Source organism: Trichechus manatus, unplaced genomic scaffold (assembly GCF_000243295.1).
Source record: "Trichechus manatus latirostris isolate Lorelei unplaced genomic scaffold, TriManLat1.0 scaffold00009, whole genome shotgun sequence".
In the NCBI taxonomy this organism is placed as follows: Eukaryota; Metazoa; Chordata; class Mammalia; order Sirenia; family Trichechidae; genus Trichechus; species Trichechus manatus.
Window position 1 is genome coordinate 32,962,499 of NW_004443945.1, and position 16,672 is coordinate 32,979,170.

Sequence of the window (16,672 nt, forward strand, 5' to 3'; positions counted from 1 at the left end):
CGCCCTGACAGGGAACACAACAGAGAGTCCCGGATGGAGCAGGAGAAAGGTGTGGTGCAGAACTCAAATTCTAGTAAGAAGACCAGACTTAATGGTCTGACTGAGACTGGAGGAACCCTGGAAAGCATGGCCCCTGGATTCTCTATCCAGAACTAAAACAACTTCTGAGTCCAACTCTTCAGACAGGGATTCCACTGGACTGTGGGACATAAAGTGATACTCGTGAGGAGTGTGCCTCTTAGCTCAAGAAGATACAAGAGACTAAACCGGCAGCTTCTGTCCGGAGGGACAGGAAGGCAGAGAAGGTTAGGAGCTGGTTGAATGGACATGGGGAATCAGAGGTGTAAAGGAGGAGCATGCTGTTACAATATGGGGAGAGCAATTAGAGTCATATAACAATGTATATATAAATTTTTGTATGGGAAAAAATAAAATAATGTTCAAATAGAAAAAAAAAGATTAGCTGGGATTTTGATTCCATTTTTTCTTAGTCTGGGTTCTCTAGAGGAGCAAAAAGAGTGAAGTGCATATATAAACATATAGACAGAGATTTACTTCAAGAAAGTGGCTCACACAATTGTGGGGGCTGGCAAGTTCCAAATCCACGAGTCGGGCAGCGGCTGGAAACCTCTGCTGCCTCACAGGTTTGCAGGGGCTGGCAAATCCAAAATCTGCAGGTCAAGCAGTAGGTTGAAGATTTTTGCAGGCTTATGTCCCAAGAACTAGAGGTCAGGCGACGAAAAGAGTGCAGGGCCAAGAGAGAGCTCAAGCCTTGATGAAATATCCATTTATATATTCTAGGTAGGCCACATTCCCAAGGAAATTGCCCTTTCAATTGATTGGCTAAACACATTAGATCACATCATGGAGGTGATTGCATTATATTACATTATGGAAGAGCAATCAATCCAATGTCTGCCAAACCATAGCCTAGCCAAGTTGACACATAACATTAACTACCACATATTTTATTATTGGTTGCAAACTAAAGTTGTTGTAAGGTGCCCTCGAGTCGGTTCTGACTCATAGCAACCCTATGTACAACAGAATGAAACATTGCCCGGTCCTGTGCCATCCTCACAATCACTGTTATGCTTGAGCCCATTGTTGTAGCCACTGTGTCAACACATCTCATTTAGGGTCTTCCTCTTTTTCACTGACCCTCTACTTTACCAAGCTTGATATCCTTCTCCAAGGACATGATAACATGTCCAAAGTACTTGAGAGGAAGTCTCACCATTCTCGCTTCTAAGGAGCATTCCAGCTATACTTCTTCCAAGACAGATTTGTTTGTTCTTCTGGCAGTCCATGGTATATTTAATATTCTTCACCAACACCATAATTCAAAGGCACCAATTCTTCCTTGGTCTTCCTTATTCATTGCCCAGCTTTCACATGCATATGAGGTGATTGAAAATACCATGGCTTGGGACAGGTGCACCTTAGTCTTTAAAGTGACATTTTTGCTTTTCAACACTGTAAAGAGGTCTTTTGCAGCAGATTTTCCCAATGCGATGCATCTTTTGATGTCCTTGACTGCTGCTTCCATGAGTGTTGATTGTGAATCCAAGTAAAATGAAATCCTTGACAACTTCAATCTTTTCTCCTTTTATCATAATGTTGCTTACTGGTCCAGTCGTGAGGATTTTTGTTTTCTTTATGTTGAGGTGTCATTCATACTGAAGGTTGTGGTCTTTGATCTTCATCAGTAAATGTTTTAAGTCCTCTTCGCTTTCAGCAAGCAAGGTTGTGTCAGCTGCATATTGCAAGGTGTTAATGAGTCTTCCTCCAATCCTGATGCCACATTTTTCTTCATATAGTCCAGCTTCTAGGATTATTTGCTCAGCATACAGATCAAATAAGTATGGTGAAAAGATACAACCCTAACACACACCTATCCTGATTTTAAACCACACGGTATCCCCTAGTTCTGTTCAAATGATTGCCTCTTGTTCTACGTACAGTTTCCGCATGAGCATAATAAGTGTTCTGGAATTCCCACTCTTTGCAACGTTATCCATAATTTGCTATGATTCACACAGTTGCATGTCTTCCCATAGTCAATAAAACACAAGTAAGCATCTTTATGTTATTCTCTTTCAACCAAGATCCATCTAACATCAGCAATGATACCCCTCGTTCCACGTTCTCTTTCGAGTACAACTTGAATTTCTGGCAGTTCCCTGTCGATGTACTGCTGCAACTATTTTTGAATGATCTTCAGCAAGATTTTACTTGTGTGTGATATTAATGACATCGTTCTATAATTTCCACGTTCTGTTGGATCATCTTTCTTTGGAATAGGCACAAATATGGATCTCTTCCACTTGGTTAACCAGTTAGCTGTTTTCCAAATTTTTTAACATAGATGAGTGAGAGCTTCCAGCATTGCATCCATTTGTTGAAACATTTCAATTGGTATTCCATCAATTCCTGGAGCCTTGTTTTTCACAAATGACTCCAGTGAAGCTTGGATTTCTTCCTTCAGTACATCAGTTCTTGATCATATGCTACTTCCTGAAAATGACTGAACGTCGACCAGTTCTTTTTGGAACAGTGACTCTGTGTATTCTTTCCATCTGCTTTTGACGCTCCCTGCGTATTCGATATTTTGCCCATAGAATCCTTCAATATTGCGACTCGAGGCTTGAGTTTCTTTCCAGTTTTTCAGCTTGAGAAATGCTGATCATGTCCTCCCTTTTGGTTTTCTAACTGCAGGTCTTTGCATATTCTATTGTAATACTTTGAAATCTTCTGTTCAGTTCTTTTACACAATCATTTCTCCTGTTCTCTTTAGCTACTCTACATTCAAGAGCAAGTTTCAGAGTCTCCTCTGACATCCATTTTGGTCTTTTCTTTCTTGCCCATCTTTTTAATGTCCTTTTGCTTTCTTCGTGTATGATGTCCTTGATGTCATTCCACAACTTGTCTGGTCTTCAGTCACTGGCATTCAATGAGTCACATCTATTCTTGAGATGGTCTCTAAGTTCAGGTGGGATATACTCAAGGTTGTACTTTGGCTCTCATGGACTTGTTTTAATTTTCTTCAGCTTCAACTTGAACTTGCATATGAGTAATTGACGGGCTGTTCCCCAATCAGCTGCTTACCTTGTTCTGACTGATGAAATTGAGCTTCTCCATCTCCTTCCACACAGAATTTGAATCCTATGTATTTCATCTGGCAAGGTCCACGTGTATAGTCACTGTTTATGTTGTTGAAAAAAAGTATTTGCAATGAAGAAGTTGTTGGTCTTGCAATTCTATCATGCAATCTCCAGCATCGTTTCTATCATCAATGCCATATTTTCCAACTACTGATCCTTCTTTGTTTCCAACTTTCGCATTTTAATCACCAGTAATTATCATTGAATCCTGATTGCATATTTGATCAATTTCAGACTTCAGAAGTTGGTAAAAATCTTACTTCACTTATATGTAACTTTAGGTTTTGCTAGTTTACCTGCTGAGTGCAGTTTCTTATATCCCAATTATTACTAATGGATTCATTTTTCATTCTTTGGAAGTTTACCCTGCAGAGGATGCTGTGGGAGGCCACACCCACCCCCTTTAGATCCAAGGCAGTCATTTCCCCAGATGCCAGGATTGTTACTTTCTAAAGACTTGAAATTGAGTCCCTCCTGGAAGTACTCCTGGCCATGAGAGCTGCTTCACCCAGTTGTCTCAATGCTGAACAACTCTGAAAGGCCCTCCCAGATCCAGAGCGCCCCACGGGATCTCATAGTTCACCTTCTCCTTCTGCCCAGTCCTGCCTCCCCAACTCCCTCACAGTTCTTCCTCAGAGCACTCTTCAAAAAATCTCCTGCATGCAAATCTCCACCTTGGAGTCTGCATACAGGAATGCAACCCAAGGCCATTGTCCAGTAGTGCTTTTAGAGAGGAATTGTGGTTGGTAAAATGTCTAAGTCATTGACTTTGTTTTGCCTGAAAGAAAGATAGCTGTTTTAGCTGGAAATAGAATTCTGAGTTCAAATTCATTTTTCCCTTCAAATTTTGGAAATATTGCTTCATTAGCTTCTAGTATCCAGTGTTGCCACTAAAAATTCTGATGCCAAGCTAATGCTTGTTTATTTATGGGTGGTTTTTTTTTTGTTCTTGTTTTTTTTCATCTCTGAAATCTTTTAGAATTTTTCTCTTTAATCTTGGTGTTCTAAGATTTATCACAGTGTGTCTAGGTTTGATCCTTTTCTAATTCATGCTGCTCACATTTGGTAACCTCTTTGATTCTGAAAACTTGTGCATTTCTTCAGCTCTGAGAAACTTTCCTCTATAATTTCTTTGACTAATTTATGTCCTCCTATTCCTCTATTCTTTCCTTTATGGATATATCTTACACACATTTGAACTTCTATGTCTTTCTTAGCTTCAGTGCTCTCTTTTTTTTTTTGCATACTTTTACACCTCATTGTCCTTCTGTGCTACATTCTGGGAGAATTCTTCACCTCAGTAATTCTGTCTTCAGTTGTGTCCATTCTACAATTTAGCTAATCTCATGTGGGGTTTATTTCGTTGTTGTTGTTTTGCTTTGTTTTTTGGACAATCAGATTTTTTATCTCCAAGTCTCTAATTGATTCTCTTTCACGATAACCTATTCCAGTTAACAAAAAATAGATATCCCCTCTTATCTCTATGAAGATATTAATCATTTTTTTAAATTATTTTCTGTTAACTCTATTTCCTCAGGTATTAGTTTTTCTGTTTGTTTCCTTGAGCGTCTCTCATAGTATTGATTTTGCTCCATTACTTGGTAATTCTTGGCTTGTGTGATCATCTTTGTACTTGAACTTTTCAATAACCTGTGTTTATCAGTGGGGTACCAAAGAGGAGACAATAGGAGTAGTCTACCCCATGAGTATAATGGGTATAATAACAATGTTTTTGATAAGCTACTTCTACTCACAGGGTACACTACTCCTATTTTTTCCTCTTTGGTACCTCCTTCTACCATGATTTGGTGAAGAAACATTGCCAAGACGAGTATAACATTGTCTTAGTTATCTAGTGCTGCTACAACAGAAATACCACAAGCAGATGGCTTTTACAAAGAGAAATTTATTCTCCCATAATTTAGGAGGCTAGAAGTCCCTTTGTAACTGAGGCAGCTCTGCTTCCTGTGCTCCTTGTCTCTTGAGCTTCTGCTTCCTGGTTCCCTGGCCTCTTGTCCCCTCAGGCCTCTTGGGCCAACCTGGCCTCTGCCCTGCTCAGGCAAGTGTTCCAAAGCTCTTCAGCTCTACCAGTAAGTGCCCGGAAGCCAATCTGCCAGTAAGCATAGGCCCAAAGGCACTCAGATCTCTCACTCCATGGGTTGTGGGTCGGCAAGCCTAGCTCCACCAGTAAGTGCTCAGAGGCACCCTACTCTGCCAGGGAGCCTCCTGCCTGAAGGCTCTCAGCTCTCTTGCTATGTGGGTCAGCCCCCATGCTGTCTCACACTGGTCTTCTGGTTCTGCTGCTGCCATTTCTGTGCTGTTGCTTCTTGCCATCTGTGCCATCTCTAGTGTTACAGCTCTCCTCATTTCCTTCTGAGTCCTCACAAGAATTGCCTTTGAAGTCCATGCTTCCACCAACAGTCTCTTCAAGTCAATCTAGGCTTTTACTATTAGGCACTTTAAAACTCTACCAGCCTCTACCAATCACAGTTTCAAATTTGCTTCCACATTTTAGGTATCTGTTAGAGCAGCCCTCCACTCTTCTGGTACCAAATTCTGTTTTAGTTAGTTGGTGCGGCCATAACAGAAATACCACAAGTGGATGGCTTTAACAAACAGAAATTTATTCTCCCACAGTTTAGAAGGCTAGAAGTCCAAATTCAGGGTGCCAGCTCCAGGGAAAGGCTTTCTCTCTCTCTGTTGGCTTTGTGGGAAGGTCCTTGTCATCAATCTTCCCCTGGTGTAGGAGCTTTTCAGCACAGGGACCTGGATTCCAAAGGACACGCTCCACTCCCGGTGCTTCTTTCTTGGTGGCATGAGGTCCCTCTCCTCTCTGCTTGATTCTCTCTTTTATATCTCAAAACAGATTGACTCAAGATACAACCTGATTCTTAGATTGAGTCCTGCCTCATTAACATAACTGCCTCTAATCCTGCCTCATTAACATCATAGAGGTTAGGGTTTACGGCATATAGGATAATCACATCAGATCACAAAAATGGTGGACAACCATATAATACTGGGAATCATGGCCTAATCAAGTTGACACAAATTTTTAGGGGACACATTTCAATCCATAACAAACATGAATTCATTGTCGGCATACAGCCCCTCATTCTTGCTGATTTTTTGCCATCCACCTGGGACAAAGCTCTGCTTCTCCACTCCAAATTTTTTCCCACTACTCTGTCGTGGAGGCAGTTGCTTCTACTGCCATCCACTCAATGCAGGTTTGGTGGGAAGCAGGGCTATCTACTTCACTGCTCTGAGTTTGGTTCCCCATGTAATCCACTAATGGTTGATCATGGTCCCTTCTGGCTCCTTGAATCCATTCCCTCCAAGGTGACAGCACTACCAGAACCCCTCTCATTTTGCAAAAAACATCTTCTGTAAGTGTTTATGTCGTGGTTTCCTTACATCAATAGTACTAATAGCACTGTTCTAAGCACTTCACAATTAGTGAGAATTAAATGAGTTAACATATGAACACATATGTTTTTATATTTCAGAAAATTCTCAAATTACCTCACTTCCTGGAGGTAATGTCTTGTTTTCCAGCATGTGGATTTTTAAAAAATTCTTTTCTGTTATTTCTAAAAATTTATGGTATTCAGTTTATTATCTTGATCTAATTTTCATTTACTTCTTAAAGTAGCTTTGCCGCTTTTTTCTAGACATATATGTATTCTGTTAGAACAATTTTAAATAAAGCATCAGTTTTCTCTAAACAAGCTACCAAGTAAGAAAAAATGTCAAGACATATGTAAAATGAAAGACAAATATTCATGAAAAAATTTTCAGACTGAACATAGAACATGTTATCTTTCCTGATATAAAGATATAAATACCTTTTAAGTAAATAAATATGTATCTGTTGAGTGAATGAGGCCTTCACAATGCACCTCAGAATTTCCAAGACATCAAAATTTTGGAGACATTTATGAATACATTTGTTGGCTCCTTCAAGCTGCTACTATATGGAAAATGGTAAAAACATAGTGACTCCAATCATAGCTCATCTTACTTTCAAAGAATACCTGAAATCATTGGGGAATATTTAAAATTTTTATTGAAGTGTAATGTATTACTATTATGACAATTTTACGTTTCTGTTGATATGTTTATTCTCCAACTGGGCTAGTGTTTGGGGAGGGTCGATAGTTTTTGTATATGTCGGTGAGTGTGTCTGTGCATATATGTATACATGTATGCCTTGTGAATACAAATTCACAATCTATGTGGAAATATAAACATTTTTTAGGTTTCTTTTTAGCTTTAGAATAGTTGTATAACTTTTAGTAGGATTAGGTACCACTACATTTCTGGGCCATGAGGATATGATTCACTAACAATAGAAATAAACATCATGGACACAGCCTCCAATACTTACAGATTAACGGAAAAAAAGATCTAGAGGGTAGACTATTGAAAGAGGGGGGGAGGTGTAGAAACAAGTTTTGGAGCCATAAATGCATTGTAGCATGTTCTAGAAAGATCAAAAATAATTTAGGTTAGGAATCTGTGCATCATAATATCCATATGTACATAACCATATGTACAAACCAATGTGTACAAACAATACCATATGCACAAGTGAAATGTGATAACTCACAATTTTTACAGCATTTAGGGGTGAATGTGAGAACGGAATGAAATGAGACTTGGTTGAGTTATATCTATACTGACCTAAATTTGCTTAAAATTTGTAGGTTTTATGGTAGGCCACCAAGTCTATTGGTAAAATCCAGAATAATGTACAATTTTCAATCATTTTCATTCAGAAAAAAGTTGTATTAAAAAATGTTTAGTCATACAACACTAATTATGGGTTTCTTTCCTTCAGGTGTAACTTTTGAGGGTGGCTATCTGAATTTATCATTAATTATTACCTAACCATGAAAATGAAAGAAGACCTGCTTTCCCACCCAAAAAACTCCAAATTGAAATAAAATGTCTTTTGCTTAATCCCTGCCTGTTACTCAAGAAGATAGAAATAGCAGGTTTTAAAAGACAGACCAACTGGGATTTTAAAAGATGAATTAAGTCAGGAAATTTTTGAGGACTCTAACAAGTAAAGTTGCAAAGTCAATGTTTATTCACGAAGATTTTATAGAGGAAATAAATACTACCTATAAATGAGTTTTGGAAACAATGAATGGAAAGCCAAAGTATTATTTGGAGAATGAAGCCAGACTCTATGTACTTTTTTTTACAAAATACCTAAGACAAATGGGAGATGACAAAATTTGATAGTATTACACATTTCCCTGCCCAATTTTCTTAAAGATTACCAACAAAATCCTACTTACTGAAATTAAAGTCCTCCTCCATCCCCACCCTACTCACTTTATGTGCAGCATAAGACACCACTGACCTTCTTTTTCAAACTCTTACCTCCCCTGATTTCTGTGACATTTTTCTCTGTTAGAGCTACCTCCCTAATTGCTACTTCCCTTTACTTATGCTACTACTTAAATGTCAGCAGATTCCAAGACTGAGACCTCCCAATCTTTTCTTGTTCTATGCAGGCTCTAACTGGTAATCTCATCCGCTGTATAATTCTCACCATCACCTCTAGACAGATGATTCCTAGTTGTACATCTCCAGCTCATTCTGCTCTTCTGACCTCCAAACCTAACTTCTCAACTGCCTGCTGTACATTTTTACCTTGATGCTTAATTCACACCTCAAGTTTAACACATTCTAAGATAAATGTGAGCAGCACTGGGGGTGCAATGGTTAAGCACTTGGCTACTAACCAAAAGGTTGGCAGTTCAAACCCACCCAGCAGCTCTGTGGGAGAAAAAGACCTGGAGATCTGCTTACATAAAGATTACAGCCAAGAAAATTCTATGGGGCAGTTCAACTCTGTTACATGGGGTCGCTATAAGTCAATTCGATGGCACCCAACCACAAAAAATGAATGTATTTATATTTCTCTTCCAATGTATGCCTCCATCTGAGTTGACTGTATGGTATCATGATTATCTACTTTGCTAACTGTATTAGTTTCCAAGGGCTGTTGTAACAAATTATGGCAAACTGGGTGACTTAAAGCAAAAGAAACTTTTTCTCTCACAGTTCTGAAGGACAGAAGTCTGAAATCAAGGTGCTGGCAAGCTTGGTTCCTTCAGGAGGCTCTGAGGGAGAATCTGTTCCATATCAGTCTCCTAGGCTCTGATGTTCCTTGGCTTGTAGACATAATCACTCCAGTCTCTGCCTCAGTTGTCAAGTGAAGTTCTCCCTCTGTGTCTCCTCTGGGTCTTCACATGGCCTCCTTAAGGACACCAGTCATTGAATTTAGGGCCCATCCTAATCCAGTATGACCCTATTTCCAAATAAGGTCACATTCTGAGGTTCTGAGTGGGCACGAATTTTGGGAGGACACTATTCAATTCAGTACAATGACCAAACTTAACATTTCATGATGTTATATTAACCCACCCATTCTGACCCTACTTTCGTCCTTCTTCAAGTCATCCTTCCTCCTTATCACAACTATTTTCTTTCTTTTCTCAGTTATTTTTCTGAAACACATAGCTAATAATATCCCTGTTTTGCTTAAAATCCTGCAGTGGTTCCCATTGGTCTCAATAAACCTTTTAAGCCAAATTATAGGTTATTTCGGATTCTATGATAAAATGTTTGAGCCTTTATTTTGGAAGCCAATGAATCTCACATCCTCTACAAGGCAGTCACCAACAATCTTTTCTCAGTCTGTTTCCTTTGTCTTAAATACTTTTCATCTATATTATCAGTCAAAGTCTAATTTTCCTTCAAGTTTCAACTCAAATATCACCTTCTCTGTGAAGACCACCCACCCATTCTACCACCCCATCAAATTTCGTCATCCCTTAATGTTATCCTGGAGCCCTGGTGGCACAGTGGTTAAGAGCTTGACTGCTAACCAAAAGGTCGGCAGTTTGAATCCACTAGCCGCTCCTTGGAAACCCTATGGGGCAGTTCTACTCTGTCCTGTAGGGTTGCTATGAGTCGGAATCGACTCGACAGCAATGGGTTTGGTTTTATGGGTCATGCTATCCTAATGCGGCAATATTAAACTAGGGAACATGTATCCTGGGTGTACAATTTAACTTTCTAAGAGCCCTAATAAATAGATACTTGTAAAAGAATCAATTTCCAGATCCACATCTTACATATATACTATTTATTAAAGCTGATCTTTTTGAGTACACACTTGCAAACTACAAGTTTTTCTTTGCTACTTCCCCTTTCACAATGGCCCTTTTCCCATTTTACAAAAGCAAAGCCTACTTCTCACCTATCCCAATCTTACTATGACTCGTTGCCCTGGAGTGTAAATACCTCTGGGATCACTAGCAAAGGGACAATGTTTATTGTATAATTTTTTTTAATCTATTATCTCTGATTGAATAGAAATGAGGGATGCTGCTGTAATATAATTCTATTCTTTTTCATCTACTTTTTAAAATAATTTTTTCTGTAGTTTATTTAAAAAATACCAAAATATTTGTTGTTCCCTGAATAACTATTCTTCCATAGGTAAATAAACCACTTTTAAAAGTCTCATCCATCTTAAGAAAAGATAACTTAACCAATAAGAATTTCTTTCTATGTTCATTTGTTTATCAAAATTTGTAAAATATTGGTCACAGGGGTCATCTAGGTCAATTGGCATGACAAAGATCATAAACAATATATTCTACATCCAACTTTGGTGAGTAGTGTCTGGGGTCTTAAAAGCTTGTGAGCAGCCATCTAAGACACATCTACTGGTCCCATCTCGTCAGAACAAAGAAGAATGAAAAAAACCAAAGACACAAGGAAATAGTACTCCAGAGGACTAATGGATCACAAGTACCACAGCCTCCACAAGCCTGAACCCAGAAGAACTAGATGGTGTGTGGCTACAACCACTGACCGCTCTGACAGGGATCACAATAGAGGGTCCTGGACAGATGAGGAGAAAAAAGGTAGAATAAAATTCAAATACACACACACAAAAAAAAAAAGACCAGACTTACTGGTCTGACACAGACTGAACAAACCCCCGAAGACTATGGCCCCCAAACACCCTTTTAACTCAGAACTGAAGCCACTTCCAAAGTTCGCCCTTCAGCCAAAGATTAGACAGGTCTATAAAACAAACAATAACACACGTGAGGAACGTGCTTCTTAGTTCAGTCACGTATATGAAACCAAAAGCAATGACGAGAAGGCAGTAAGGGACAGGAAAAATGGACAGATGGAAACGGGGAACCCAGGGTGGGGAAGGGGAGAGTGTTGACACATCGCAGGGATTACAACCAATATCACAAAACAATTTGAGTATAAATTATTGAATGAGAAACTAATTTGCTCTGTAAAGTTTCACCTAAAACACAATTTTTTAAAAAATTAAGTATTGTTGCTATTTACTGACTCTTTCATCAAGGAATTATGAGGAATTATTCTTTAAAAACATACAAATGGTAAGAACTAGAAATATCCAATATATCTCAAATGGATCATATTTATATAAGGCACATTTATTGGTTCCCTATTCTACCTATCATATTTTCAGTCACCTCATATGCATGCAAAAGCTGGACAATGAATAAGGAAGACCAAAGAAGAATTGACGCTTTTGAATTATGGTGTCGGTGAAGAATATTGAACATACCATGGACTGCCAGAAGAACAAACAAATCTGTCTCAGAAGAAGTACAGAGGGAATGCTCCTTAGAAACGAGGATGACAAGATTTCATCTCACGGATTTTGGACGTGTTACCAGGAGGGACCAGTCCCTGGAGAAAGACACCATGCTTGGTAAAATGGAGGGTCAGCGAAAAAAAGGAAGACCCTCAACTAGATGGACTGACACAGTGGCTGCAACAATGGGCTCAAGCATAACAAACGTTGTGAGGATGGTGCAGAACCAGGCAGTGTTTCCTTCTGTTGTACACAGAGTCGCTGAGAGTCAGAACCAACTCGACGGCACCTACAAAACAACAACATTCTACCCCCAAACAGTTTATTGTTTATTTCATGAAATATATTTTTTTTCAACTTAATTTGCCTTGCTCTGTTTGTTCACAAAATTACCTAAAGAAAAATATATTCATAGCTTCTGTATACATAGGCTGGGGATAAGTTCAAGGATTACTCTTGAAAAGAAGCTAGGAGAAAAAAAAGACAAAATAGACTAACATATTAATACCTAGCTAATATAAAAATAAAATTTCACAGTAAGTGAAATATATAAATATATGTATGTACACATGTATTTGAAATATTTGTATGCTTTCTAGTATGATTTTCAGCATTTTAACCGTGAAGTAGGTTTGCATAGTAAAAACCAGTGTGATCAAGTGGCAATTATATAGTCAATTATGGTTTATATACAGGTCAGGAAGAGAAAAAAATACGTTCTTAGGGCTTGAATTACCCATTTTGACAGTTTGAATATCCTGACTTATAGTTAATGATCCAACAACCCTCAATGTCACTTCTTATAGATTTTTTAAGAGCATTGAGACCATCAAATAAGGTCAAACAAAAGGTTAGAACTAGTGGGTTTATTTATTCAATAAGTATTTATTAGAAATGTACCTTTTCCTAGGCTTTGTGGGCTATAAAGATAAGACATAGGTCTTCATCTTGAGAACTTCACAGTCTATGATGGTGTCATCCACATACTTCAAATATGCCATATACACTGATGACCACCAAGATCCTAGCACCTAAACCACATTTCTGAATGTCTCCTGAAGTATCACAAACAATCTCCTTTCACACAAGGTCCTATAAACACCTTGAATTGAACATACACAAAAAAGAGCTCATTTTTCTCATGTACCCTTCACACAGTAATATCTGCTTTCTAAATTCCTATTTATATTAATGATGTCTTCATAAATCTAGTCTCTTCTGATAGAAACTTAGGAATTATTCTTTTGATCCTTTATTTGAATTTATCCAAAAGCTACAGAAAAGGCACCAAATACTGTGAGCTCTGCCTCCAAAATGTTTCTTTAATCCCTCTTTATTTCCTTCATCAGCTTAAGCCTAACCTGTTAGAATAACTCTTTCCTTGTCTCCATGCTTTACAGTACTCCTCTTCAACCCATCTTCCCACCATTGCTACCTCTCCAAAACACAAATCTATCTGCTCAGATCCTTCGTTTGCTTCATACTCTTAATACTCTGCACTGGCGGCCATTAGCCTACAGGTTGGTGTTCAAATGCCTAAGCAAGTCATATAGGACCCCTCATGACCTGGCCCCACCCACCTTTCCAGACCCACCTCCACTACCTGGCACTCTCTGTGCACACACTCTATTTCATTCATACCAAAATTCTTTCTGTTCCCTGAATACATTACGTTCTTTCACATCTTTAATATGTTGCTCTCAAGGCCTGAAAGGCCCTTCTTCCATTTCTGTTAAAGGCCTGCTAACACTTTAAGACTTAATGTACTTCCTCTATGAAATCTCTTCTTAGTACCCCAGGTCAAGTTTAGTGTGGGAATAGCACTTTGTACATATCTTTATTGATTTTTACTGGCTATTTATTTAAATCTTTGCTTCCCCCATTAGACTATGAACATTCATAGGGATAGTCTATCTCATCTTTATACTCTTGGTGCCTAAAGCAGAAACTTAATAAATATTTGATGGATGAATAAAGTAGACACACTAAGATTTTAAGAAGTAATCAGTGAAATTATATATATGATGACATTTCCTAATCAGAAAAAGATTTTCTTGATTTTGTGGAGCTAGTGTCTACCTATTTCTAAATTGTTTAAGATATGTTAGAATTACATCCTCCGAAGCTCAGTCTTCACCATTCTTAAGACTGTTTATAAAGTTCTTAATGTGACACATCTGAAGAATCTTGAGGCTGAGGTAGGACCTTTGACCTTTGAAAGAGGTATAAAGTATACAATGATTATAAGAAGGGAAGAGAGAAAGACAATGATTTGGGAATCTGTAAACAATTACAGATGTGATATATTCATGTTGGGTGAATGGAAAGGGGCTCATACTGGGGTTTCCTTTAAATACAGTCTACATTTTGTCTAGTTCTGATGTAAACTTCATGGACTCCAATTTGGAAGTGAGATGGAAGGGTCAGCTGTGAATGTGAGGAGACTGGAGGGGTAGAGGTTACACGGGCCCGTGTATACCCAGTGTCCAACCTCAGAGGGAAGGCAGAGGGTGAGAGCTGTGAGGAAAACCTGTGGAAAAAAAACTCAGAGCTCTAGGAAGTATACTAGTATTCACCCTATGCTCTGAACAAGTCTGTTTGTAAAAGTTTTCTAAAAAGGCAATCCGTTAAAGCACACAAGTTGTATTGATTTTCTATTGTTGTGCAACAAATTACCACAAATTTAGCAGTTTAAGATGACACTTGTTTATTAACTCACAGTTCAGTAGATGTAAGTCTGTTTGGGCTAAACTGGGTTCTCTGCTTGAGGTCTCAAAAGGCCAAAATCTAGATGTCAGCAAGGCTGCGCTCTTATCTGGAGGCTCTGGGGAAGAAAACACTTCTAAACTCATTCAGATTACTGGCAGGATTCAGTTCCTTGTGGTTGTAGGACTGAAGCCTCTAATTCCTTGCCAGTTGTCAGCCGAGGGTTCCTCTCAGCTCCTGGAGGCTTCATGCAGTTCTTGTCACACGGTCCCCTTCTTCTTTGAAGCTGGCAATGGAGACTATCTCTTGAGTCAAACCCCCTTGTGCTTCAAATCTCTGATGTCCTCCTCTGTCACCAGTTGTAGCCAATCTCTACTTTTAAAAGCCTCAGGTGATTAGGTCAGGCACACCTGGAAAATCTCTTTACCTAAAAGTCATCTGTGCCACATTAAAAAACTAATTATGGGAGTAGAGGGCAGTGGCGGTTCAGTGGTAGAATGTCTGCCTTTCATGTACGAGATCCAGATTCGATTCCTGGCCAGTGCCAATGCACCTCATGCACAGCCACCACCTGTCTTTCAGTGGAGGCTTGAGTGTTGTTATGAAGCTGAACAGGTTTCAGAGAGCTTCCAGACTAAGACAGACTAGGAAGAAAGAACTGGCAATCTACTTCCAAAAAGCAGCAAATGAAAACCCTATGTATGGATCATAACAGTCCAATCCCCAATTGATCATGGGGATGGCACAGGACCAGGCACCATTCTGTTCTGTTGTGCATGAACTCATCATGAGCCAGGGCAACTCAACAGAAGCTAACAACAACAATATGAGAGTAAAATCCATCATATTCACAGTCCACAGGACTATACAGAGTGTGTACACCAAGGGGCAGGAAATCTTGGGAACCATTAGAATTTTGCCTACCATACCAACTATAGCTTTCTTTCTTCTAGTGATATAATTTAATGGCAGAATCACAGACCCCAAGATCCAATATGGTCAAAAATGGCCATTTGCTCATTTTTCAATGTCAAATCTATATTCCACCGGCACTATTTCCATCAAACTTAATATCTGAATTGTTCTATTCAATAACAGTAAAAGGCAGTTAATAACCTTGGGTATATAAGGATAGGGAAAAACTTAATCCCTCTCCTTTACTTATCTCCTCATAAGTCCTTCTCTGTCACCATTTTTTTTTCCACATTTAGTCCAAAGAGCAAACCACCCAGAGGTACTGTTATAAATGAGTATGCTGATGCCCACCTACACAACCTAGTGGAAAGGATGCGTCAAAGAACAGCCCTCTACAGGAGAAAGTTGGCAGAGGGAGATATATCCTCACCTGAAGGCAGCCCCCAAGCTGGTAAGCATTGTACCTCAAAGTACTAGAAAGAAGGGAGTTATGAGATAATTTGAACTTTAAAATTGCCTTTGTTTGGGTTTCCCCAAAAGCAGACTCCAAAACAATGGTTTAGGTACAAATAGTTTGTTTTGAAATCCCTGTGTCCAAAAGGTCAGCAGTTTGAATCCACCAGCCGCTCCTTGGAAACTCTACAGGGCGGTTCTACTCTGTCCTATTTGGTCGCTATGAGTCGGAATCAACTCAACAGCAACGGGTTTGGTTTGGTTTTGGTTGGGTGGCACAAACAGCTTGTGCTTGGCAGCTAACTGAAAGATTGGTGGTTTGAGCCCACCCAGTGGTGCTGCAAAAGAAAGGCCTGGTGATCTGCCGCCATTGAGATTACCGCTAAGACAACCCTATAGAGTATGGTTCTACTCTGTGACACATGGGGTTGCCATGAGTTAGAATCAACTCTGTGGAAACTTTATTTGGTTTATTTTTAGTGTGATCCAGGAAGGATAGTGAAAGTGGGAAAGACAGAGAAGGGAGTAAAGCCAATAAAGGGTCTGTTGTGAGAGGGTTAATGCTGTGGGCAACCAGGGTTTGATCCCACTGGAAAATTGTGTGGATCACACATAAGAATTATCCTAAAGAAAATGGAAGAAGCAGGGGTATCAGTGTGGTAGGTTGTTAACTCCCCAGCACTTCAGGCAAGCCTGCTCTGGCAGTTAGAGAAAACCCTCTGACAGAGAGACACAGGTAGCCCTCTGCAGCACCTCCAGG

The 16,672-nt window shown here is 39.2% G+C and overlaps 1 protein-coding gene across 1 annotated transcript in view; it reads left to right on the top strand.

Moving 5' to 3' along the window:
• Positions 1–16,672, top strand: part of CNGB3 (cyclic nucleotide gated channel subunit beta 3) — a 218,399-nt gene that overhangs the window by 81,240 nt on the left and 120,487 nt on the right. Inside the window, exon 4 of the mRNA XM_004370790.2 lies at positions 15,756–15,910. Coding sequence (XP_004370847.1) covers positions 15,756–15,910 — 155 coding nt within the window. The remainder of the gene's footprint in view (positions 1–15,755; positions 15,911–16,672) is intronic.